The sequence below is a fragment of the Macaca fascicularis genome, chromosome 1, assembly GCF_037993035.2.
Source record: "Macaca fascicularis isolate 582-1 chromosome 1, T2T-MFA8v1.1".
Classification (NCBI taxonomy): domain Eukaryota; kingdom Metazoa; phylum Chordata; class Mammalia; order Primates; family Cercopithecidae; genus Macaca; species Macaca fascicularis.
In genome coordinates this window covers 218,422,008-218,447,377 of record NC_088375.1, presented here as the reverse complement: position 1 = coordinate 218,447,377, position 25,370 = coordinate 218,422,008, and the positions used below count along the sequence as shown (strand labels likewise).

General features: G+C 45.0%; 1 protein-coding gene across 6 annotated transcripts in view; it reads right to left on the bottom strand.

Annotated features, from left to right (window-relative positions):
- Nucleotides 1–4,162: 4,162 nt before the first annotated feature.
- NBPF1 (NBPF member 1) overlaps nucleotides 4,163–25,370 on the bottom strand; it is a 30,780-nt gene continuing 9,572 nt past the window's right edge. For 3 of the 6 annotated variants that reach the window (XM_074018932.1, XM_074018933.1, XM_065529299.2), the window contains 17 exons: nucleotides 23,941–24,043; nucleotides 22,894–23,108; nucleotides 21,807–21,852; nucleotides 21,107–21,318; nucleotides 19,871–20,080; nucleotides 18,546–18,648; nucleotides 17,503–17,717; nucleotides 16,385–16,457; nucleotides 15,715–15,920; nucleotides 14,386–14,437; nucleotides 10,722–10,885; nucleotides 9,630–9,681; nucleotides 8,837–9,009; nucleotides 8,084–8,132; nucleotides 7,271–7,443; nucleotides 6,515–6,566; nucleotides 4,163–5,920 (listed from right to left, as the gene is read on the bottom strand). In XM_074018932.1, coding sequence (XP_073875033.1) covers nucleotides 5,677–5,920; nucleotides 6,515–6,566; nucleotides 7,271–7,443; nucleotides 8,084–8,132; nucleotides 8,837–9,009; nucleotides 9,630–9,681; nucleotides 10,722–10,885; nucleotides 14,386–14,437; nucleotides 15,715–15,920; nucleotides 16,385–16,457; nucleotides 17,503–17,717; nucleotides 18,546–18,648; nucleotides 19,871–20,080; nucleotides 21,107–21,318; nucleotides 21,807–21,852; nucleotides 22,894–23,108; nucleotides 23,941–24,043 — 2,342 coding nt within the window. In that variant the 3' untranslated portion in view covers nucleotides 4,163–5,676. The remainder of the gene's footprint in view (nucleotides 5,921–6,514; nucleotides 6,567–7,270; nucleotides 7,444–8,083; nucleotides 8,133–8,836; nucleotides 9,010–9,629; nucleotides 9,682–10,721; nucleotides 10,886–14,385; nucleotides 14,438–15,714; nucleotides 15,921–16,384; nucleotides 16,458–17,502; nucleotides 17,718–18,545; nucleotides 18,649–19,870; nucleotides 20,081–21,106; nucleotides 21,319–21,806; nucleotides 21,853–22,893; nucleotides 23,109–23,940; nucleotides 24,044–25,370) is intronic. The other 3 variants (XM_074018937.1, XM_074018943.1, XM_074018939.1) reach the window with 3 other exon arrangements.

Genomic DNA, 25,370 nt, shown 5'->3' with positions numbered 1-25,370 from the left:
ATTTTGGTTTACTTGAAAGAGGATCTTGCTCCATCACCCAGGTCGGAGTGCAGTGGCACGATCATGGCTCACTGCAGCCTCGACCTCCCAGGCTCAACCAAGTCCAGCTAATTTTTTTTTTATTTTTTAATTTTTTTGTAGAGAATAGGTCTCTACAAAAAAAGTCTCTATGTTGCCCAGGCTGGTCTCAAATTCCTGTGCCCAAGCGATCCTCCTGCCTCGGCCTAACAAAGTGCTGGTATTCCAGGCTGGTCCCCTTTTGCCAGCAGGTCTGCTCATGTGCTCACATCGCTCACTCAGAGGAGACCTCCGTTATTAGGGGGACCTAGACCTACGCTGCCTGGACCCCAGGGAGGGAGGTTGTTTGGGAATCTCCTCCCTTACTTTGCTTTTCTTCACAGGAAGCCGGCTTCCTAGTGACGGAAGGTCACCAGGAAAAAGAAGAGTGAGAAAAAAAGCCAATCCGCCACTTGGCTGTCAGGTTTCCTACCAATTTCATGGGTTGGTGTGGACGGGCGGGGCTGCGTTTTGAGCCCAGACCATCACTTTGCCCATGGGTGCAGGACCACGTGACCTCGAGCAATGTTCAGGAGTTGTCTGTGTACAATTACTGCAGCTTCTTAAACAAATTTATTCCCAGGTGTATTATTCTTATAGATGCTAATATAAATGAAATCATTGTGTCAATTTTCTTCTCAGATTGTTCATTGCTAACACAATGGATTGTTTGCTGAATGTTTGCTAAATTCACTTATTAACTCTGTGTGTGTGTGTGTGTGTGGTGTCTGTGAGCATGTATGTGTGTTTGCCTTTGTAATTATTATTTGGGATTTTCTATCCATAGGATCACACCATCTGCAAATTGAGATCGTTTTGTTTTCTGTTCAAAAATATTTTATCTCATGTTTATATTTGAAAGATCATTTGACCAGGTGTAGAATTGTAGGCCACAGTTTCTCTAAGTGCTTTATTGCAAACTTCTTGTTTGTCAAGTTTCCTATGAGAAATCTTATGCCATCCTTCTAGGCAGTGCTCTGTATGGAACATGTTCTTTCACCTTTGATTACTTTTAGGATTTCCTTTTGATCACTGGTTTTGATGGATTTGATTCAGGTGTTCCTTGGTGAACTTTTCTTCATGTTTCTTGTTCTTAGAATATTTGTATTTTTGTAATATTGGAAGTTTATGCTTTCCATGGAGCTTCTAAATCTTCCATCCAATGTTTTAAATATCTTTGTCTCTCTTCTCCACTACACGCCCTTCAGGGATTCCATTTAGCCCTCTAGAGGGTGTTTAAAGTTTTTATACTGATGGTCTTTTTATGTTTTCAAGTCATTTGTGACTGTGTGTTTCATTTATGTTAGTTTCAACTTCTATTCCTTCTAGTTCAATAATCTTCCCTTCCGCAATGTTTAATCCAGTGCCTTCCTCCATTTCAGACTGTAAATCATAGTTTTTATCTAGAGAATTTGATATTTAAAAAATCTTCAACCTCTCCACTTAATTAAAATAAAATTATACTGTTTTTAATGTCCTTTTCTTCTATTTCCAACATGTGTCTCACTTTCAACTAGATCATTAGATTCTTCATTATGTGTCATGTTTTCCTGCTTCTTTGGCTGCTTGATATTCTTTTATTTTTATTTCTTTATTTTTTGGGGGATGGAGTTTTGCTCTCCTGCCCAGGCTGGAGTGCAATTGTGTGATCTCAGCTCATTGCAACCTCCGCCTCCCAGGTACACAAGCGATTCTCCTGTCTCAGCCTCCCCAGTAGCTCACATTACAGGCATGCGCCGCCATGCCTGGCTAATTTGTTTTGGATTTAGTAGAGACGGGGTTTCACCATGCTAGTCAGGCTGGTCGTGAACCCCTAACCTCAGGCGATCCACCCGGCTGCTTGATATTCTAAGATTTGATGCTGGAGCTTCGCTGTCAATGCTCAAAAGTGCCCAAAGACACCACTCGACCCCAGTGTCTATGCACACCCAAGCTTTTGCAACAGGAGAGGTGGAGAGAGCAGAGATGAGTGTGCTGCAACATGCTGGTAGAGGGTACCCCAGTTGTGCTTGGGGCTTTCCTATGCCTCATACAACAATGGGCCTTCCTTAATATTTCCCTTAAGAACCACCCGACTTCATGCCCTGTCTCTCTGTCCAAACACCAGGACAGTCCTCTCACCAGTCTCAACCAGCCAATGGATTGACAAACCTCCAGATATGATTCAGTGGAGAAGGCGCTCCCTTGTCAACAAATTTTGTAGAAACAACTGGACATGCATATCCCCAAAGGAAAAAAAATTCACCTGAACCTCAATACTCACTCAAAAACTAACTCAAGGCCGGGTGCGGTGGCTCAAGCCTGTAATCCCAGCACTTTGGGAGGCCGAGACGGGCGGATCACGAGGTCAGGAGATCGAGACCATCCTGGCTAACACGGTGAAACCCCGTCTCTACTAAAAAATACAAAAAACTAGCCGGGCGAGGTGGCGGGCGCCTGTAGTCCCAGCTACTCAGGAGGCTGAGGCAGGAGAATGGCGTGAACCCAGGAGGCGGAGCTTGCAGTGAGCCGAGATCGCGCCACTGCACTCCAGCCTGGGTGACAGAGCCAGACTCCGTCTCAAAAAAAAAAAAAAAAAACTAACTCAAAATGGATTATGCTACTAAATATAAACTATAATACTAGAAAAGCATAGCAGAAGTAGGAGGATAGGAGAGAGCAAGTCCACCTAGGATGATGACCGCTGAATTTCTCAACGGACACTTCAAAGCCCTAGGGGTTAGAGAGTCAAAACTCCCACCCGTAACCCTGGCCCTAAACACCTGGGCTAGGGAACACTGTGGCCCTCAGGAGATTGTCTTTAGCTGGGTCTGAGAGCCACACAACTGCACAGGGAGCAGGAGACACTATGCAAATCAAGGCCAGAACATCAGGGCGGGCCTGTTCATGACAGAACACAGGTAAAACTACCCTCAGAAAGAGCGTGTGGAGAAACAGATCATGCCTGAGACCTGGTGGATTAGAGCACTGGCTACTGGGGAATTGAAAGGAAGGGGCTTCACCGTGCAGAGGACCAGAGGTGCCAATCTTGGAAACGCAGAATTGCTGGGAGATGGGGAGGCAGGAACAGAGGAAGTATCCTCTGGAGACTCGTGGTGAAGAGAACACATGAACGAAGTAACTGGCAGAAATTAGAGGTCCTGGTAAAACAAAATTGAATCCCACAATGAGAACATACACCGTGTATGTCCCCCAGGGAAGACAGTATCTCCTAAAAACTCAGGAAAAATCATTTTGGGCGAGTACCTTATATCCGGTCATGCGATCCATGCAAGACCATGATAAAAGATTATTAAACATGCTAAGCTCAGCGAGACCTCATTCCCTCAGGAGGACTCTGGTAAGGATGAGTACCACTCAGCAAGTGATGACTGTGACATTCACTGTTGAATAGCTCATGAGCATTAATATATTTAATTGTGGATCTAACCAAAAACCACGGTGGGGCCAAGATGACAATCACAGAATGTCACTGGTGTATGTTTAGGTTCAAATACTATTATGAGAAGTGGCAGGCCGGGCGCGGTGGCTCACACCTGTAATCCCAGCACTTTGGGTGGCTGAGTCGGGCGGATTACAAGGTCAGGAGATCGAGACCATCCTGGCTAACACGGTGAAACCCTGTCTCTACTAAAAAATACAAAGAAAAAAAAAAGAGAAGTGGCAGGTAAGGAAGGTAGAAAAAAGATAATGCATATGTAATTTGCTGTTTTATGGAAATCTTTGACATTGAAAGTCATAATTTAAAACATATAAAACAAATATTAGAAGTGTGTCTAGTTCAAAGGGGGGAAAACTATCAAAAACATTTTTAGTGCAATATTAAACAGGAGCTATGCAACCCTTCCTAAATGTCAAAGGCACACACAGACACACAGACACACACACACACACTCACTCACAAAGAATAAAATAATTAGAATCAAGAAATGTAGTAAATATATTCTGCTACATATGATAAACATAGTCTACAGTGTGGAAGAGATTAGAAAATAAACAGGGAAATGAAAATATTTTTATTAATTTGTATCAGTACCCACCAAAACCAATCAGCATAATAAAAGATTCTAACACTGAATGTAAAAAATAATCCAACAGTCCAGAGTGATAGGCAAAAGTTTTTAATTGTATAGATTAAAATAACTTTGGACAAAAATTAAAACTCAGGCAGAGAATGTTTTTTTTTTCAACAGCAGACACTAGCCAAAACAGAGGCAGAGTAAAAATTGAGACAGAAAATTTCCAGTGTAGAGATATGAATATAATAATAGACACAGGCAGGGATGATCAATAAATGATAATGTGTTTAGAGGATGATGATTGGAATACATGACGTTCATACCTTTACAAACCACTTTCCCAAATACTTCATTATAAGTAAGGTGTCTCTAAAAGCAACAGATCTCCTAGACCCCTCCTTAACCAAGTAACCAGTCCTGATATCATGATAATGGTGATGGACAAACTAGACCTTCTATGCCCGCAGATAGATAGGCTGAGGTTGGAAAGTCACAGTATTGACTCTGCAATGTTCCTGGCAAAACGTTTAGGCTGAATTGAATCATGAAGACATTTTCAGACAACTTCAGAATGTAGATCATTGAGCCAGACAGCTGACCTGTCCTCTACAAACGAGTCCATGTCACCACAATCAATGACAACAACAAAAAGATGAGGAAATATTTGGGGTTCAAAATAAAGAAATGTAGCTACAGTACCTTTTTACTTTCTTTGAACCAAAAATATCTCTTCTCCTTTTTGTTGTGTGATTCATGGTGACATGGACTGTGTGAAGGAGACAGGCCAGTCGTCCTGCTCAGTGTTCTACATTCTGCAGTTGTCCGGTGATTACCTCCTATGAAACTCAGGCTAAGCGTTTTCTGCAAGAACATGGCATTGTTCATATTCTGCACCGGCAGAGTCCCGGGTGACATGCTGTCTCCTGCCAGCGGCTCCTGACTCCTGTTCTTTACAGAATGGAATTGAGAGGAGCAGGGCTAAGGGCTCTCCACGCTGTTTGTCCATCTAGCTGTGGTCTTCCTAAGTATTGATAGCAATTGGAGGCTGAAGGACTGTGGCTTCTCTAACCAAAGGAGCCTAGTGGGTTAACAATTGTCAAGAGCGGTCAGTGGTTCTGAAATACAATCCTCAGCCAAGGATCCCTCCTGTGTTACACATGGATCAGCTAAAACAAACCAACACTGAAGATACAAAGAATGGGGGGAGGTTCATTGAAACCAGGGTAACACCTTTGGATGACTTAAACACAAAGATGACACTGACCTTCAGCAGGCATAGAAGCTCAGAGACATGCGCGTAAAATGAAATCCCTGAGGAACTTTGTAGCTACCCAGAGATACCTGGTTCAAATCAGAATATCTCTCAGATCACTCCCGGCATGTGCTGCAGAGTTATGTGAACGTGTCACACCTAACTTGGGTCCAGTGTCTTCAGACTGAGCACAGGTTGCCACTGCATGGTCTGAGAATGGAATAGAGTTCTGCCCACTTTCCTATCCTATATCTGGGATTCCAAATGGAACTACAGTTTCATTCAAACCTACATGTGCCTCTAAGTCCTGCCTGAGGCAATGACATCTCTCAGCTTAGGAAGGGCTGCTTAGTGTGGGAATAGGACTCCCATCTGGAAGCCCAGGTGGAACCTTATCATCGTCAAAGTAAAAAACCCATTGTCCACGTCAAGGGCCAAGCTGACGTGCTGTTCCTCAAGTGAGTAAAAGCCACTTGTGTAGTGCTGGAATGAGTCAGGTAGTTGAAAGTAACTTGAAGGAGTCCAATAACATCCATTCGGTGAGTCCTGCAAGACTTCAGGCTCTCCTGCTTCCATCAGCACCCCGTTGAGCCTGGAAAAGGAGACGAAACTAAAGAAGCAGCCAGGGGAAATCAGACACCACACAGCCCCAACTAGATTTCAAGGGTAACATAGGGAAGTAGTTAAAAAAGGAAAAGGATAGATCCTTTTAATGAGGTAAACCATTGTTGTCTTTATGTTGGGATAGAACAGGGCCAGGTAGAAAACAATGAAAGAGAAAGACAGAGAGAGAGAGAGCGAGAGAGCACGTACTGAGTGAATTGGCCAGATGACACACTGATAAGGGAGTTAAAGGACACTCTGAGTTAGTGCCCGGATGACACACAGCAAACAGTGATTATGAAGAGTGAGTTTAATAGTTTTCCATAAAATGTGATTAAAATTCGATGCAGTCACCATGAGAGTACAGCTTATGGGGTATGGTCAACCTATGGTACGTTAGTCAATGATAAGGGGAGGAAGAAATGGAAACCTAAACCTCTACTGCAATGAAAACCAACAGCAATGTCAGTAGGAGTAATTCAGCTTTCGTTGAAAACATGAAACCAAACACACTGCTTTCCCCTGGATCTGTCGTCTCCAGGTATTAAGAAAGAATTAAGCGTCCACAATTGCTGAAAGTTACCTGGGGCATGGTGGGTTTTGATCTTCTTCCCCTTCTTGGTACTTTTCAATTTCTGCAATAAATTCAGACACATGAAGCTGATTCTCCTACGCACATAACAATCCACTGTCTAATCCTTACACAGGGACCTCAGGCTCCTCAGCATAAGAATAAGACACTGTGGAGATATATTTCAGAAGGCCTGAAGGCTGGTCATGATAGAGATTCCTTGGTTTTTGTCCCAGAAACTAAGGGTAAAATTGTCCCTTTTCTGGTAGATCGTTATCCCAGTATCATTTGTCCCAAGTTTGTGCAAATGGTTATGCCATATTTTTCCAATCAATTTGAAGCAAATGCCCTCAAGTGATTTCTAGGAGAGAAACTGCAATATTCAAACCTGTCTCATCAAATACTCAGATTGTTCATGGTTGTGAGGAATTTACACACTGAAATTAGAGTGAGAAAGGAAATCTGGAAACCCTTGAGTCAAAATCATAGTTCCTTGAATTTGCCACATCTGCCCAGGTCCAGTGTCTTGAGAGTAGAATCAGAGTGCCACAGGCATGGCCTGAGACTAGGGAGAGAGCCATGCTCACTGACCCATCCCATGTCTGGGCTTCCAGGTGGAACTAGAGTTTCATTGAACCTACATGTGCCTATAAGTCCTCACTGCAGCAGTGACATCTCTCAGCTCAGTAACGGCCACTTGGAACAGGAATATGATCTCTATATGGAAGACTCAGTGGATCCTTATCAGCTTCAGAGAAAGGTACTCACCATCCACGCCAAGAGAAAAGCCAACGTGTTGTTCCTCCAATGAGTAAAAGGAGCTTCCCTGGGAATGGCATGACTCGGGAAGCTCAAGATAACTGTAAGGAGTCGAATAATATCTATCCAGTGAGTCCTGCAAGATTTCAGGCTCTACTACCTCCAGCAGCTCTCTGCTGAGCCTGGAAAAGTAGAAAAAGTAAAGAATAAGTCAGGAGACATCAGACACAACAGAGCCCCAACTAGATTTCATGGGTAGCACAAGGAAGTGGTCAAGAAAGAAAAATGATAGATCCATGAATGAGGTAACAAATTATTGCCTTCATGTTGGGACAGAACAGGGCCAAATGGAAAAGGATGAAAGAGGAAGACAGACAGAGAACAGAGGCAGAGAGAGACAGAGACAGAGAGAGAGAGAGAGAGAGAGAGAGAGAGTGCTTGGTGAGTTGTCCAGGTGACACACTGATGAAGGAGTAACAGGACACTCTGAGTTAGTGCCCTCAGGACACACAGCATACAGTGATCATGAAAAGGCTGTCATCAATAATTTTCCATCAAATGTGCTCAAGTTTCCATGTAGTCACCATGAGAATAGAGCTTTTGAAGTATGGTCCACCTACAGTAGGTTAGTAAATGATAAGGGGAGGAAGAAATGGGAACCTAAATATGTAATGCAATGAAAACCAACAGCAATGTTAGTAGGAATAATTCAGGCTTGGTTGAAAAGATGTAATCAATAATGTCGGCCCGCTCTGTTTTCCCCAAACCAGGAGTCTCCAGGTGTCAACACAGAATTAGCTATTGTCAATTGCTCAGAGTTACCTGGGGCACGGTGGGCCTTGGTCTTCTTCCTCTTCTTCCTTTGTAATTCCTGCAATAAAATCAGACAGGGACAGGCAAAATAAGCCAATTCACCTACACCCAGAACAGTCCACTCTCTAATCCCCACACAGGGACCACAGGCTCCTCAGCATGAGAACAGGATAATGTGAGACATACACTGCAGGAGGCCTCAAAGCCGGTCATGATAGAGATTCTGTGATTTACATCTCAGAACCAAGGGTCAAATGTCCCTATTCTGGTAGACAGTTATCCCAAAATCATTTATCCCAAGTTTGTGCAAACAGTTATGCCTTATTGTTCCCATCAATTCAAAGAAAATGCCCCAGATGATTTCTAGGAGGAAAACTGTTGTATTCAGCCCTGTCTCATCAAATTCCCAACTCGTTCATGGTCGCAAGACACTGAAATTAGAATAAAGGAGGAAATCTACAAATGTTGAGTCCAAATCATAGTTCTGTGAATTTTTTACATCTGCCTCGGACCAATGTGCTGAGAGTGGGTTCAGGTTGCCACAGGCATGACTGGAGACTAGGAATAGAGCCATGCTCACTGACCCATTTCATATCTGGGCTTCCAACTGAAACTACAGTTGCATTACAACCTATATGTGTCCATAGGTCCTGCCAGCAGCAATGACATCTCTCGGGTCAGGAAGGGTCACTTGGAACAGGAATATCACCCCTATCGGGAAGACCAGGTGGAGCCTTATCACCTTCATAGTAAGGAACTCACTGTCCATGTCAAGAGCCAAGCCAAAGTGCTCTTCTTCCAACGAGTAGAAGGCATTTCTGTAGGGCTGGCATAAGTCAGGCAGTTCAAGATACCCGCAAGGGGTTGAATAAAATCTATCCAGTGAGTCCTGCAAGGCTTCAGGCTCTTTCTCATCCAGCAGTTCCCTGTTGAGCCTGGAAAAGTAGGAAAAGTAAAGAATAAGGCAGGGGGAATCAGAAACCACACAGCCCCAGCTAGATTTCATAGGTAACATAAGCAAGTGTTTGGAAAGAAAAAGGACAGCTCTATTAATGAGGTAACAGATTATTGCCTTAATGTTGGCACAATCAGGGCCAGGTAGAAAAGGATGAAAGAGAAAGAAACACACACACACACACACACAAGAGACAGAGATAGACAGAGTAAGAGCTCAGTGAATCGGCCAGGTGACACACTGATGAGGCAGTGAAAGGACACTTTGTATTTGTGCCCTCAGGACGAACAGCGAACAGTGATCATGAAAACAGTGGGCTCAATAATTTTGCATAAAATGTGCTCAAGTTTCCCTGCAGTCACCATGAGAATACAGCTTTTGAGGCATGGTTAACCTTCAGTAGGTTAGTAAATGATAAGGGTAGGAAGAAATGGAAACCTAAATATTTACTGTAATGAAAACCAAAAGCAATATTAGTGGGCGTAATTCAGACTTGTCTGATAAGGCAAAATCACTCTTTTCAGCATGTACTGTTTTCCCTGCACTTGCCGTCTCTAGGTGTCAACAGCAAATGAACTGTCCACAATTTCTCAGACTCACCTGGGACCTGTGGCCTCTTGGTCCTCCTTTTTCACTTCATCACACCAATGTCCTGCAAATAAATTCAGATGGGGCCTCTTACAGGAAGCAGTTCTTCCTTGCACACAGAACCATTCCTCTGTCCAATCCTAATACAGGGACATCAGTCTTCTCAGTGTGGGAACAGAAGACTTTGAGAGAAACATAACCAGAGGCATGAGGTCAAGTCTTGAGAGAAATGACTTGGTTCCTTTCATGAGCCTTGGGCAAAATTCCCCTCTTTTGGAATGTTATCTTCCCAATGTGATCTGTCCTAGGTTTGTGTACACAAATGAGCAATGACTTTCCCAATAGATTTTAGGCAAATACTTCTAACACCTCGTAGGAGAGAGACTGCAATATTCAGGTTTCTCACATCAAATACCCAGGATTTGATAGTTTATGAGATTGTGGACACTGAGATTTCATGTAGGGGTGTAATATTCCAGCTCTTGTTACAACGAGACTTGGTTCGACACAGAAGCATCAGCTATTATGGCTTTTGTGGGTGAAAAGTCAGTCATTTATCTAGAAAACATACCAGCAAGACGATGGACAGATGAGCTAAAACAAGCCAACTCAGAAGACACAGAAAATGGGGATAAATTCACTGAAACCTGGGTCACATCTCCGATTCAGAGGTAGACAAGGGTGACACTGGCCTCGGGCAGGTAAAGAACCGCACAGACATGCTTTGGGAACAAAACTCATGAGGAACTTTGTAGCTGGCAAGACACATTTAATTCACATGAACTGATCTGACAGACAACACCTGGGCATGTGCTGCATGGCTTGGTGTGAGTTTGCCACACCTGCCTTGAGTTCAATGTCCTGACAGTCAGTCTAGGGTGGCACTGGCATGGCGTGAGACTAGGAAGATATTAAAGCTCACTGAACCACGCCACGTCTGTGCTTCAGACTCAACTCCAGAGTGATTGAAATCTACATTGATATATAGGTTAAACCCACAGTGATGGCAACTCTCAGCCCAACCAGGGGCGGAAAGCCCCAAGATTACGGGGTCTACTTGGGACATGAACTGGAGCTTTATCACCTTCACAATGGAGTACTCACTGCCCACGTCAAGAGCCAAGTCCACTTGTTGTTCCTCTAATGAGTGAAAGGTGCTGCTGTAAGACGGGTATGAGGCAGACATGTCAGGAGGAATTGAGGAAGTCGAATAACCTTCATCCCAGGATTCCTGGAGAGCTTCCTCCTCTTCAGACTCCTGCAGATTCCTGATGACACAGGCAGGACAGGGATGACAGAAGATTTAACCGACAGAGATTAGACAGCAAAACCTCCCACATGATCTGATGGGAGGCAGAATGGAGAGGTCGCAGAAACCAAAGCCAGTTTTCCTTCAACAGAAATAAAACTATCCTTCTAAATGCAGGGCAGAGGGTGACTGCCCTGGGGAATGACAAAAAAGTGGGCAGCACGTGCTCAGTACACTTGCCACAGATGAGCCAATGTAGGGCACCCCGACTCTCCCTGTAAACTACCCTCATGACTTGCAGCACAGACACTAACACAAGATTTCAACTACTTTGCATAAATTGCGTTGAATTTTCCATGCAGCATTCAAGTGAACAGAGCTCTTGCGGCAGTGCAGACACAGATCTTCTGTGCTAAGGGCCCCATTTTCCCAATATTTTAATATAATATGTTTATTTATTCAGTTTCTTTTCTTGCACAAATACTGGAAAACATACTAACAAACAATAAGCAGAAAGCACATGCACATTCTCTCCCAGGATTTAAACGCAGGGGAGAGAACAGGCGACACCAAGAAATCCCTGTTTGAGGGTCTGGAGTGGACCTCCAGCAAACTCCACCAGACCTGCAGCTGAGGGACCTCACTGTTAACAAGAAAACTAACAAACAGAAAGGAATAGCATCCACTTCAACAAAAAGGACATCCGCTCCAAAACCCCATCTCTAGGTCACCAGCATCAAAGACCAAAGGGAGATAAAACCACAAAGAGGTGGAGAAACCGGAGCAGAAAAGCTGAAACTTTTAAAAACCACAGCGCCCCTTCTCCTCCCAAGGATCAGAGATCCTCGCCAGCAATGGAACAAAAAAGGGCAGAGAATGACTTTGACGAGATGACTGAAGTAGGCTTCAGAAAGTTGGTAATAACAAACTTCTCCGAGTTAAAGGAGGATGTGCGAAAACATCGCAAGGAAGCTACAAACCTTGAAAAAAGATTAGACGAATGGATAACTACAATAAACAGTGTAGAGAAGACCTTAAATGACCTGATGGAGCTGAAAACCATGGCATGAGAACTACATGACACATGCACAAGCTTCAGTAGCTGATTCGATCAAGTGGAAGAAAGGGTATCAGTGATTGAAGATCAAATTAACGAAATGAAGTGAGAAGAAAAGTTTAGAGAAAAAAGAGTAAAAAGAAACAAACAAAGCTGCCAAGAAATATGGGACTATGTGAAAAGAACAAATCTACATTTGATCGGTGTACCTGAAAGTGATGGGGAGAATGGAACCAAGCTGGAAAACACTCTTCAGGATATTACCTGGGAGAACTTCCCCAACCTAGCAAGGCAGGCCAACATTCAAATTCAGGAAATACAGAGAACACCATAAAGATACTCCTCCAGAAGAGTAACCCCAAGACACATAATTGTCAGATTTACCAAGGTGGAAATGTAGGAAAAAATGGTAAGGGCAGCCAGAGAGAAAGGTCGGGTTACCCACAAAGGGGAGCCCATCAGATTAACAGCACATCTGTCTGCACAAACTCTACAAGCCAGAAGAGAGTGGGGGCCAATACTTAACATTCTTAAAGAAAAGAATTTTCAACCCGGAATCTCATATCCACCCAACCTAAGCTTCGTAAGTGAAAGAGAAATCAAATCCTTCACACACAATCAAATGCTGAGAGATTTTGTCACCACCAGGCCTACCTCACAAGAGCTCCTGAAGGAAGCACTAAACACGGAAAGGAATAACCAGTACCAGCCACTGCAAAAACATGTCAAATTGTAAAGACCATCGATGCTAGGAAGAAACTGCATCAACTAACAGGCAAAATAACCAGCTAACATCTTAATGACAGGATCAAATTCACACATGACAATATTCACCTTCAATGTCAATGGGCTAAATGCCCCAATTAAAAGACACAGACTGGAAAATTGGATAAACAGTCAAGACCCATCAGTGTGCTGTGTTCAGGAGACGCATCTCACGTGCAGAGACACACATAGGCTCAAAATGAAGGGATGGAGGAACACCTACCAAGCAAATGGAAAGCAAAAAAGCAGGGGTTGCAATCCTAGTCTCTGACAAAACAGACTTTAAACCATCAAAGATCCAAAGAGACAAAGAAGACCATTATATAATGGTAAAGGGATCGATTCGACAAGAAGAGCTAACTATCCTAAAGATATATGCACCCAATACAGGAGCACCTAGATTCATAAAGCAACTCCTGAGAGACCTAAAAAGACACTTAGACTCCCAGACAACAATAATGGGACACTTTAACACCCCACTGTCAATATTACCCAGATCAATGAGACAGAATGCTAACAGGGATATCCAGAACGCAAACTCAGCTCTGCACCAAGCAGACCTAATAGACATCTACAGAACTCTCCACCCAAAATCAACGGAATATACATTCTTCTCAGCATCGCATCACACTTATTCCAAAATTGACCACATAGTTGGAAGTCAAGCACTCCTCAGCAAATGTAAAACAACAGAAATCACAACAAACTGTCTCTCAGAACACAGTGCAATCAAATTAGAGCTCAGGATTAAGAAACCCACTCAAAACTGAACAACTGCATGGAAACTGAACAGCCTGCTCCTGAATGACTACTGGGTAAATAATGAAATGAAGGCAGAAATAAAGATGTTCTTTGAAACCATTGAGATCAACGACACAACATACCAGAATCTCTGGGACACATTTAAAGCAGTATGGAGAGGGAAATTTCTAGCACTAAATGCCCACAAGAGAAAGGAAAGATCTAAAATCAACACCCTAAAATCACAATTAAAACAACTAGAGAAGCAAGAGCAAACAAATTCAAAAGCTAGCACAAGGCAAGAAATAACTAAGATCAGAGCAGAACTGAAGGAGACAGACACAAAAAATCCTTCAAAAAAATCAATGGGCCAGGCGTGGTGGCTCAAGCCTGTAATCCCAGCACTTTGGGAGGCCGAGACGGGCAGATCATGAGGTCAGGAGATCGAGACCATCCTGGCTAACACGGTGAAACTCGGTCTCTACTAAAAAACATAAAGAACTATCTGGGAGAGGTGGCGGGCGCCTGTAGTTCCAGCTACTCGGGAGGCTGAGGCAGGAGAATGGTGTAAACCCAGGAGGCAGAGCTTGCAGTGAGCTGAGATCCGGCCACTGCACTCCAGCCTGGGTGACAGAGCGAGACTCCGTCTCAAAAAAAAAAAAAAAAAAAAAAAAAACACTCAATGAATCCAGGAGCTGGTTTTTTGAAAAGATGAACAAGATATCCCTGTTTGGCTAGTTCACCTGGCTCAACTGATTGCAAGTACTTATCTTGAGAGGACTATGAAATTAAAACCAATACAAGTGCCACAAATAATGCACAACATTGTTAATAAGGACAATTTGTAGCTGAGTGAATGAAAGAAATCGTTCTATTCATCGCTTCCTCATTTTCCCTAAATCTACAATCTCCAGGTGTCACTACTGAATTCACAGCTCACAATTCCACAGCATTACCTGGGAGACACTGGCCCTTTTTCTTCCTCTTCTTCATGATCACTTTCATTTTCTGTAAATACATTCAGAGAAGCAGGTCACATTAAGCAATTCACACTTCACATATGACCAAATCACTGTCCAGTCATAGCACAAGGACCCAACTATTCTCAGGGCAAGAACATGGGTTCTGACATGAATATTCTAGGGTGGTCTAGATTAAGTCTGGTGAGAAGTAGATGACCCTGCTTTCCAGTCCCACAGGCCAAAATTTCCCTCTGTGGGTAGACTATAATGCCATATTCCCTGCCTGAGTCTATGCAAAGAAAATAAAATTTTCCCCCCAAAATCTCCAAAAATTAGTCGAACAATTTTCTAGGAGTGTTGCTGCAATACTGATTTATATCATCAGGTACCATGGACATTAAATGTTCAACTGATAGACGCATTCTAACAACTTTTGCTTTAAAAAGAATCTGTGATTCAGGAGGCCAAGGCAGGTGAATCATTTGAGGTCATGAGTTCAAGATGAACCTGGCCAATATGGGGAAACCCCATCTCTACTAAAAATACAAAAATTAGCCAGATGTGGTTGTGTGTACCTGTGGTACCAGCTACTCAAGATGCTGAGGCAGGAGAATCACTTGAATCTGGGAGGCGGAGGTTGCATCAAGCCAAGATGGTGCCACTGCACTCCACCCTGGGTGAGCAAGACTCTATCACCAAAAAAAAAACCACCACCGCCACCAACAACAACAATCTATGATGCGACAAAGAAACATCGGATCAGCTATTGCATTGATGGGGTGGAGAACCAGGGTCCAGCCTTGCTTTATGGAACTGTATCAGCAAACTAAACAAGAAAAGTTTCCGTCCACATTTCAATGGGACTGTGCAGCTAACCAAGCTGACTTAAAAGAGATCAAGATTAAAGCTGAGAGTAGTGAAGCCTGGGGAGCAATATATCCAAAAACAAAGGCAAGGCTGCCAGTCTCCTTCAAAAGGCATAGAAACTCCATGGACATTGTTCAGGAACACATGACTTAATCACAGGTGACAAGAGATACTGAATCGAAGCTAGGAAGCCTCACAGTTACCTCCCATGCACCTCCTGAACTCAGGTGACTATGAGATTGTCACACGTGCCTGGGGTCCAGTAACTTCACAATGGGGACCAGGAGACAAAGGCATGACATGAGCTGAGAAGGACAGAAAACCTCCCTGATATCTGGGTTTAGAATCCCATCGCAGATTTTTATGTAAACCAATTTGTGTGTATAGAGTCTGTCTTCGGGGTTATACTTCCTCAGCACAGAAAGAGGAATGAGACACAAGGAAAATAGAGGCTACCTGGGATAATGGATACAGCATCCTCCCATTCATCATGAGAAGATGAGTCAATGAGACGTGAGTTGACTTGGTCTTCCTCAAATGTGATTTTGGTGTTGCTGTGAGGCTGGTGGGACTCACAAGGACCGTGGCTATTTGAACAAGCGATGGAATATTCCTCCAGTGAGTCCTCAGGTTCTTCCTTCTCTTCAGCCTTCTGCACCTCCCTGATGAGCCAGGTGGGAGAGAGATGTCAGAAGATTAAACACAGAGGGATCGGACCCCAGGGAGCCCTAGCTGGTTTTGACAGAAGGCATTAAGACTGTGGTCACAGAAAGCAAACAGGAGGTTCCCTTTAAGAGGGAACAGGCAATCCTCTTCTCTCTGCAACAGAGCATGGCTGCCATGGCAGACAGAGAGAAAAAGACCAACCGGTGTTCATTTCACTGGAGAGACAGGAGCTGAGAAAGATGAAGACTCAGCTATCCCTGTTCGGTACAGATATGACACTCACCACACACAGAGAAACACAACAGCTGCCACACCCTGTGTCTAAGCTGGGTTGAATTTCACATACTGTGGCCAAAGGAATGCAGGCTTTGGACCCATCCTAGATGCCAGACAGGGTGTGCCTCCTACATCTTTTTCCTATGTTAAAACCCATTACTTGCTCCTGATTATTCAGTGTTACCTGGGGGTACGTGATTCCTGTACTTTTTCAGTTTCCTCAACGTTCACATCTTCATCCTCATCTTCACCGTTTTCTGTAAATACAGAAGTGTTCGTTCAGATATTTCCCACTTCACATTCTGCAGGCACAGTCAGCCCAATATGCACACAGACATGGACATCTAGGCATGGGTCACCGTTCAAATGAAAGGTCTCATGTTTTATCTTTAACAAAATGCCCTGGCATGGTTTCCTGATCCATCAGGCAATGCATTTCTGATCTGGAGGACCACCATCAAGATGTGGCCAAATATTGAAAAGACCCTTTATCCCCATATCACTGGGCACGTGTGCAGCCTCTCTCGGGACTTTGGCAGCTGTCTCCATAATCCCACCACAAATCTGATTCCCAGGCACAGGCTTGGTGTCCTGTCACAGTTCACATTTCAAACCTAATTATTTCTCTTAAGAGAGGACAAACTGGCCCCACAGTCGTCTATGTATCAGGAGACTTCACAGGCCTTCCATGTGGCTTCTGCTGTGTTATTCAGGGACATGCTCTCCATGGGGAGTGCACCAGTCTGAAGCACTTCCTACCACCAAATGCCCCCACATCAAGTGCCTTCTCCAACACCACATGGCACGGGGCTTTATCTCATTTTCAAAAGCAGTCCTAAACTGTTCCCACATTTAGATGCTTCAGAGCCTTGCAAGAGACAATATGTCTGCCTTTTCTGATGGAGAGAGAGAAACGCAAGAAAGATAAATCACTCACTCACCGACAGTTACTAAGAACATTGCCAAAGAGACAGCCTGGGAACCTTCATTCTAAGTCCACAGCTCTTTTCACTCTAACAAGAACCCTCCTGTCACAGCCTCCTTCCTCTCCTTTACAACTAGAGAGATGCTGCCTCTGGCTCCAAAGACCATCTCCACCAAGGAAGGAGGGACATTTGCAATACTGTGACCTCCAACTCCAAGGGTTTCCCATCTCTGATCTCACCCAGGAAGTCCTGGAAGGGCCACATATGTTTAGTGGAAAAAAACACCACCGATACAACTGTCATTGTGAAAGTATGGAGGTCGGGGGTCTCTCCTAAGCCTGGGGTTTTGGGTCATCAGGTCCTATGGAAACCTTACCTGGGGTGAGCTTTTGGACGAGGTGCTGTGCCAGCCTACAGCCCTCGGCCAGCTGTTCTCGGAGGTCCCGCCCCTGGGAGTTGGCCGGCTCATCCGGAGTGAGGAGGGCCTGGAGATGCTGATTCAATGCGCGGGAGGCATCTCTCCCTTCCCGCAACTTCTCCTTTAATTGGCTCAGTTCTCGTTCCTGAGACTGAACCAGGACTTTATATTGCCTAAGGTGAGATAGTAGAGAAAATTTAACAGTGGAAAGGAGTGAGTGATCAGATCGAATATTGCGACAGAGATTTCTGAGACAATGTTCTCAAGGAGACCTCCAAGGAGAAGGTCAGCACATGTTTAAAGAAATGTCTGTGGCCAAGAGTAAGAATGAAAAATGGTTTACAGGCTTCCTCTATACCAGACAGTGCTCCTGTAAGATCCTCGACAATGTTCAATTTATCTTTCCCTTCTGTAAACAAAAGTAGGTTTCCTTATTCACTTTCAAAAAGACATTCATTCTTTCAGTTCCTCACTCTGGCCATGGACATTTCCATGTGAAAATACACATAGTGCATCTTGCAGTCACTAGATGCAAAGCCATGGACAGAAATGAGGCCACGTGCAGACGGGGCCAGTTGAAAAGATGAAAGATGGAATGAATGACAGGCTCCAGAAGGCAACACTGATTGACCGAAAGGATGAGAAGCCGCAGTCAGTCAGGAGGTGATTCTGACTAAGGGTAAGTGGGGTGGTGATGGCGCACCATTTTGAGTACACTGAATGCTGCTGGGTGGTTCCCACTCCTTCAGTTAATTTTGTGTTATGCAAATCTCACCTCAACAATTACTTCTTTCAAAAAGAGAAATCAAGGCTCTGAGAAACAACTGCAACCCATAACTTATTATTATCCTTGTTCTCTGTTTCATAAATCTTTGTGTGTTGTAAGCCTGCCATGGCAACTCCTGCCCTTCCCCAGACCCAGCTTAGCTCTTCACCCAGACGAGCGGCTGTACATCAGAGATTTACACACCTGCCCATCTGCCTGCATAGGGCCCCCTCACCTGAGCTCTTCAGCTTGCCCGAGCTGCTCTGCAAGCTTCTCCTCCTTTAACTGAAGCTCATCCCGCAGCATAGATTTTAGGAGGTCTTTGCACTCTTCATAGTCTGAGAAAAGACAGACACACCGGCCTCAGTGAAAAGCTGGACACAGAGTGGTGGTCACTGCCTACAGGGCAGGAGCCAGGTCCATCCGAAGGATATAACTGACCCCAGTACAAGGCTCTAGGCAAGGATTTCCACGACTTTACTCTTCAGTCTCCCGACTTTATTGCATCTCAACCTCCAAAATTTAGAGACGAAGAAAGAGAAACTGAGGGACAGACAGGACAAGCAACTTGGATGGAGCCCAGGTGACAGGCCCAGGGTTCCTGCTCTGCACACTGCACTGCTACTTCCACACATTCTTGGGTGCGATCTTTCTTCCTCTGTAGGAACAAAAGCCTATTCCCCAGGAAGTAGCACTTCCCTCACACCAGGGTACTCTCTGCCTTTGTGTTTATTCTTTGAGGAGTCTTCTCCTGTCGCCCAGGCTGGAGTGCAATGGTGTGATCTGGGCTCACTGCAACCTCTGCCTCCCGGGTTCAAAGGATTCTCCTGCCTCAGCCTCCCGAGTACCTGGGATTACAGGTGCCCACCACCACACCCCGCTAATTTTTGTAATTTTAGTAGAGATGGGGTTTCTCCATGTTGCCCAGGCTGGTCTCAAACTCCTGACCTCGTGATCCAGCTGCCTCAGCCTCTCAAAGTGCTGGGATTACAGGACTGAGCCACCTTGCACGGCCCCTACTCCCTGCTCTTGATGCTGTCGGTTATAGATACCACAGGTTCTATTAGGAGCAGACTCCTCTTGACGCCCCTCACAGCGGGTACTGTGTACTATCACCAAATTTCCCTCAGGATCCCTAGAACAGAGCTTGGCCTATTGGGCCTCAACAGAAGCTTGAACCGAATAAAAGTTCACTAGCCCGAGACATTTAGTACAACAGACTAGATGTTATTTGTCTGCCAGATCTTATATGGTACAGAGAGGATTCCTGAAAACATGATTTAGCCTCTTGGAGAAAACAGGTCATTCTGTGCCTCTGTCTGAAACCATACTGAGATTTTAAGTCTAGGCCCATCCCCACCTGACTGCAAACATGGAAAGTTTTGAAATGCTTTGGTACCTCTCTCTTCCAACTTTAACAAAAGGTGAAAATACCCATTTGTATTTTCCTAGAACTACAGGAAGGATTAAATTACTTCTGATGGAGAGAGAATTCCGTTTCTCAGAGAGAACACAGGACATCATTCATCACTTTTGTGATGGTGAGCTTAGGGAACTTACTGTAACTGTTCTGCCCCTTGGCCAGAAAGTAGGCCACTTGAGTTACAAGATATTTCTCCTTGGTGTTTATGAATTGACGTTTGTTCTCTGCCCGCTGGGGGCGCAGTTTCTCGTTGATTTCTAGAGTGTTCATCTCTGACTTCTCACTGGGCCAAGGGCCCGCAGATACCACCATGCTGATGTTTGTGGTAGAAGAGGTGGAGCCAGGGACTGGGGAGAAAAAATCCAAACACATGATGGGTTAATAACTGGTGAAATCAAATAGGTTGAATCAGGATTGAGGGATGTCACTGACAGCCCTGTCCACTGATTTGAAGATGCTGTTTCCCTGGTTTCACTCTTCTCATCTCCACTCTTGATCTCCTTTAAGTCAACGTGTCTGAGCTACGCAGTCACCTTGAAACCAGGACACAAACACTTCCACATTTTTCTTGCTTAGAAGTTTCTATAAAGCAAGGCTGGGCTCTGAGCTTTTTACCTCATGAGTGGCCAATGATTCTGTGTAGCTCAAGAGATTGTTTTTTGTTTCGTTAATTTTTTTGTTTGACTGGTTGGTTGGTTTTGGTTTTTTATGTTTTGTTTGAGAGGGAATCTCACTGTGTCGCCCAGGCTGGTGGCACGATCTCAGCTCACTGTAACCTCTGCCTCCTGGGTTCAAGCGATTCTCATGCGTCAGCCTCCCAAGTAGCTGGGATTACAGGCACCAACCACTATGCCAGCTATTTTTTGTATTTCTAGTAGAGATGCAATTTTGCCATGTTGGCCAGGCTGCTTTCGAACTCCTGACCTCAGGTGATCCACCCACCTTTTCCTCCCAAAGTGCTGGGAATACAGATGTGAGCCAGCGACCCTGGCCAGAGACTTCTTATTAACAGCTAAGACAAGCCAATGAAAAGGAGAGAGAGTCTAGCCTGAGAAAAGTGAATGAGGGTGGGAGGATCATCTGAGCCAATCCTCGCACCTAAGCCTCCTGAGCAGATGGGACTCTAAGGGCAAAGTTTTGTATTCATTGTAAAGATGGGTTTCACCATATTCTCCAGCCTGCTCTTGAACTCCTGAATTCAAATGATCCTCCCACTTGGGCCTCCCAAAGTGCTACGAATATATGTGTGAGTCACCGCACCTAGCTCCATCCTAGTTGCTGAGTAAACCAATATGTACCTATATAGCCTGTCCTCACAATGGATCTTCCGTAGTCTAGACAGAGGTATGAGACACAAGGAAAATAGAGGCTACCTGCGACAAGCTTTAGAGCATCCTGCTGTACATCAGGAGACGATTCACGGTCTATAAGCAGAGTCAAGTCCATTTGGTCTTCCTTAAATGTGACTTTGGAGTTCTTGTGAGGCTGATTGGACTCAGAAGGGCCATAGCTATTTGAACAAGTGATGACACATTCTTCCACTGAGTCCTCAGGGACTTCCTTTTCTTCTGCCTTCCGCACCTCCCTGATGAGGTGAGATAGAGATGCCAGAAGATTAAATACAGAGGGATTGGACCCCAGGGAGACCTAGCAGGTTTTGACGGGAGGCATTAAGACAGTGGTCACAGAAAGCAAACAGGAGGTTCCCTTTAGGAGGGAATAGGCAATCCTCTTCTCTCAGCAACAGAGCATGGCGGCCATGGGAGACATAGAGGAAGAGACCAACCGGTGTTCATTTCACTGGAGACACAGGAGCTGAGAAAGATGAAGACTCAGCTATCCCTGTTCAGTACAGATATGACACTCACCACACACAGAGAAACACAACAGCTGCCACACCCGGTGTCTAAGCTGGGTTGAATTTCTCATACTGTGGCCAAAGGAATGCAGACTTGCGGCCCATTGTAGATGCCAGAGACAGGGTGTGCGTCCTAGACCTTTTTCATATATTAAAACCCATTACTTGCACCTGATTATTCAGTGTTACCTGGGGCACATGATTCCTGTACTTACTCAGTGTCATCAACTTTAACATCTTCATCCTCACCTTCATCATTTTCTGTAAATACAGAAGTGTTCGTTCAGATATTTCCCACTTCACACTCTGCAGGCACAGTCAGTCCAATGTGCACAGAGACATGGACATCTAGGCATGGGACACCGTTAAACTGAAAGCTCTCATGTTTTATCTTTAATAAAATGCCCTGGCATGCTTTCCTGATCCATCAGGCAATGCATTTCTGATCTGGAGCGCCACCATCAAGATGTCACCAAATATTGAAAAGACCCTTTGCTCCGCATATCACTGGGGACTTGTGCAGCCTCTCTCTGGACTTTGGCAGCTGTCTCCCGCATCCCGCCACAGATCTGAATCCCAGGCACAGACTTGGTGTTGTGTCACAGTTCGCATTTGGAACCTAATTCTTTCCCTTTGGAGCGGACAAACTTGCCCGACAGTCCTCTATGCCTCAGGAGACTTCACAGGCCCTCCATGTGGCTTCTGCTGTGTTATTCAGGGACATGCTCTCCATGGGGAGTGCACCAGTCTGAAGCACTTCCTACAACCAAATACCCCCATGTCAAGTGCCTTCTCCAACACCACATGGCGAGGGGCTTTATCTCATTTTCAAAAGCAATCGTGTTCCCACATTTAGATGCTTCAGACTCTTGCAAGAGACAATTTGCCTGCCTTTTCCGATGGACACAGAGAAACTCAAGAAGGATAAATTACTCATTCACCGACAGTTACTAAGAACATTGCCAAAGAGACAGCCTGGGAACCTTCATTCTAAGTCCACAGCTCTTTTCACTCTAACAAGAACCCTCCTGTCACAGCCTCCTTCCTCTCCTCTACAACTAGAGAGATGCTGCCTCTGGCTCCAAAGACCATCTCCACCAAGGAAGGAGGGACATTTGCAATACTGTGACCTCCAACTCCATGGGTTTCCCATCTCTGATATCACGCAGGAAGTCCTGGAAGGGCCACATATGTTTAGTGGGAAAAAACACCACCGATACAACTGTCATTGTGAAAGTATGGAGGTCGGGAGTCTCTCATAAGCCTGGCGTTTTGGGTCTCCAGGTCCTATGGAAACCTTACCTGTGGTGAGCTTTCGGACGAGGTGCTGTGCCAGTCTACAGCCCTCGGCCAGCTGTTCTCGGAGGTCCCGCCTCGGGGAGTTGGGCGGCTCATCCGGAGTGAGGAGGGCCTGGAGATGCTGATTCAATGCGCGGGAAGCATCTCTCCCTTCCCGCAACTTCTCCCTTAACTGGCTCAGCTCTCGTTCCTGAGACTGAACCAGGACTTTATATTGCCTAAGGTGACATAGTAGAGAAAATTGAACAGTGGAAAGGGGTGAGTGATCAGTTCGAATATTGCGACAGAGATTTCTAAGACAATGTCCTCAAGGAGACCTCCAAGGAGAAGGTCAGCACACGTTTAAAGAAAAGTCTGTGGCCAAGAGAAAGAAGCAAAAATGGTTTACAGGCTTCCTCTATATCAGAGAGGGCTCCTGTAAGATCCTCGACACGATGTTCCATTCATCTTTCCCTTCTCTAAACAAAATTAGGTGTCTTCCTTATTCAGTTTCAAAAAGACATCCTTTCAGCTCCTCACTCTGGCAATGGACATTTCCATGTGAAAATACACATAGTCTATCTTCCAGTGACTACATACAAAACCATATACAGAAATGCGGCCAAGTGCAGACGGGGCCAATTGAAAAGATTAAACAAGAAAAGAATGACAGGCTCCAGAAGGCAACAATGATTGGGTCAAAGATGAGATGCCGCAGTCAGTCAGGAGGTGATTCCGACTATGGGTAAGTGGGGTGGTGATGGCGCACCATTTTGAGTACACTGAATGCTGCTGGGTCATTCCCACTCCTTTGGTTCATCATGTCTTATGCAAATTTCACCTCAACAATTACTTCTTTCAAAAAGAGAAAATGGGGCTCTGAGAAACAACTGCAACCCATAACTTATTACTGTCCTTGTTCTCTGTTTCACAAACCTCTGTGTATTGTGAGCATGCCATAGCAATTCCTGCCCTTCCCCTGGCCCAGCTTGGCTCTTACTTCTACCCTCCGAGCTGCTATACATCAGAGATTTACACACCTGCCCACCTGCCTGCATAGGGCCCCCTCACCTGAGCTCTTCAGCTTGCCCCAGCTGCTCTGCAAGCTTCTCCTCCTTCAACTGAAGCTCATCCCGCAGCATAGATTTTAGGAGGTCTTTGCACTCTTCATAGTCTGAGAAAAGACAGACACACTGGCCTCAGTGAAAGACTGGACATGCTGCTGAGGTCACTGCCTACAGGGCAGGAGCCAGGTCCATCCCAAGGACATAACTGTCCCCAGTACCAGGCTCTAGGCAGGGATTTCCACCTCTTTACTCTTCAGTCTCCCGACTTTCTGGCATCTCATCCTCCAAAATTTAGAGACAAACCAAAACTCAAGGGCACATCAAGGAAGTTGACAAGATGATTCAACCACAATGAAGTGGAGTCAGAATTCACAGCCCCTGAGGTCTGACTCTGAACGCAGGGCCACTTTCCCAAGCCTTGCAGCCTCTCCTCCAAAACACTGCACTGGGGCATGAAGTAGAGATTTCTTGGACAGTCGGGAAGGCCACTAGGACTAGGGGACTCATGGTTTCCCTTTGACTGGGAATTTCAAGGACAAATATGTCAAAGATCTTAAAAATCTTTGATTTTTAAATCGTAACTGCAGATATGATTTTAAGAATCCTAACAGAAACATAAAGTATGAGACATAAGACCACAAGACTATGAAGGAAATACGCCCAAATACTAACAAAGTTTGTGTTAATTTACAAACAGTAGAATGAAGAACTAATAGATAGTGTTTACTCTGTGCCCAAAAATGTTCTAGGAGATTGCTAAGAAATAGCTCATGTAACTCACTGCAGCAATTTACAGAGGTAGGTATTACTGTAGCACCCTATGAACAGATGAGGAAACTGAGGGACACACGGGACAAGCAACTTGGATGGAGCCCAGGTGACAGGCCCAGGGTTCCTGCTCTGCACACTGCACTGCTACTTCCACACATTCTTGGGTACATCATTCTTCCTCTTTAGGAACAAAAGCCTGTGCCCCAAGAAACAGGACTTTCCTCCCACCAGGCTACTCTCTGCCTTTTTTGTTTGTTTCTTTTTTGATGAGTCTTGCCCTGTCGCCCAGGCTGAAGTGCAATGGCATGATCTTGGCTCACTGCAACCTCTGTCTCCTGGGTTCAAAGGATTCTCTGGACTCATCCTCCCGAGGAGCTGGGATTACAGGCGCCTGCCACCACACCCAGCTAATTTTTCTAATTTTAGTAGAGACGGGGTCTCTCCACGTTGCCCAGGATGGAATCAAACTCCTGACCTCGTGATCCAGCTGCCTCAGCCTCCCAAAGTGCTGGGATTACACGACTGAGCCACTTTGCACGGCCCCTACTCCCTGCTCTTGATGCTGTCGGTTATAGATACCACAGGTTCTATTAGGAGCAGACTCCTCTTGACGCCCCTCACAGCGGATACTGTGTACTATCACCAAATTTCCCTCAGGATCCC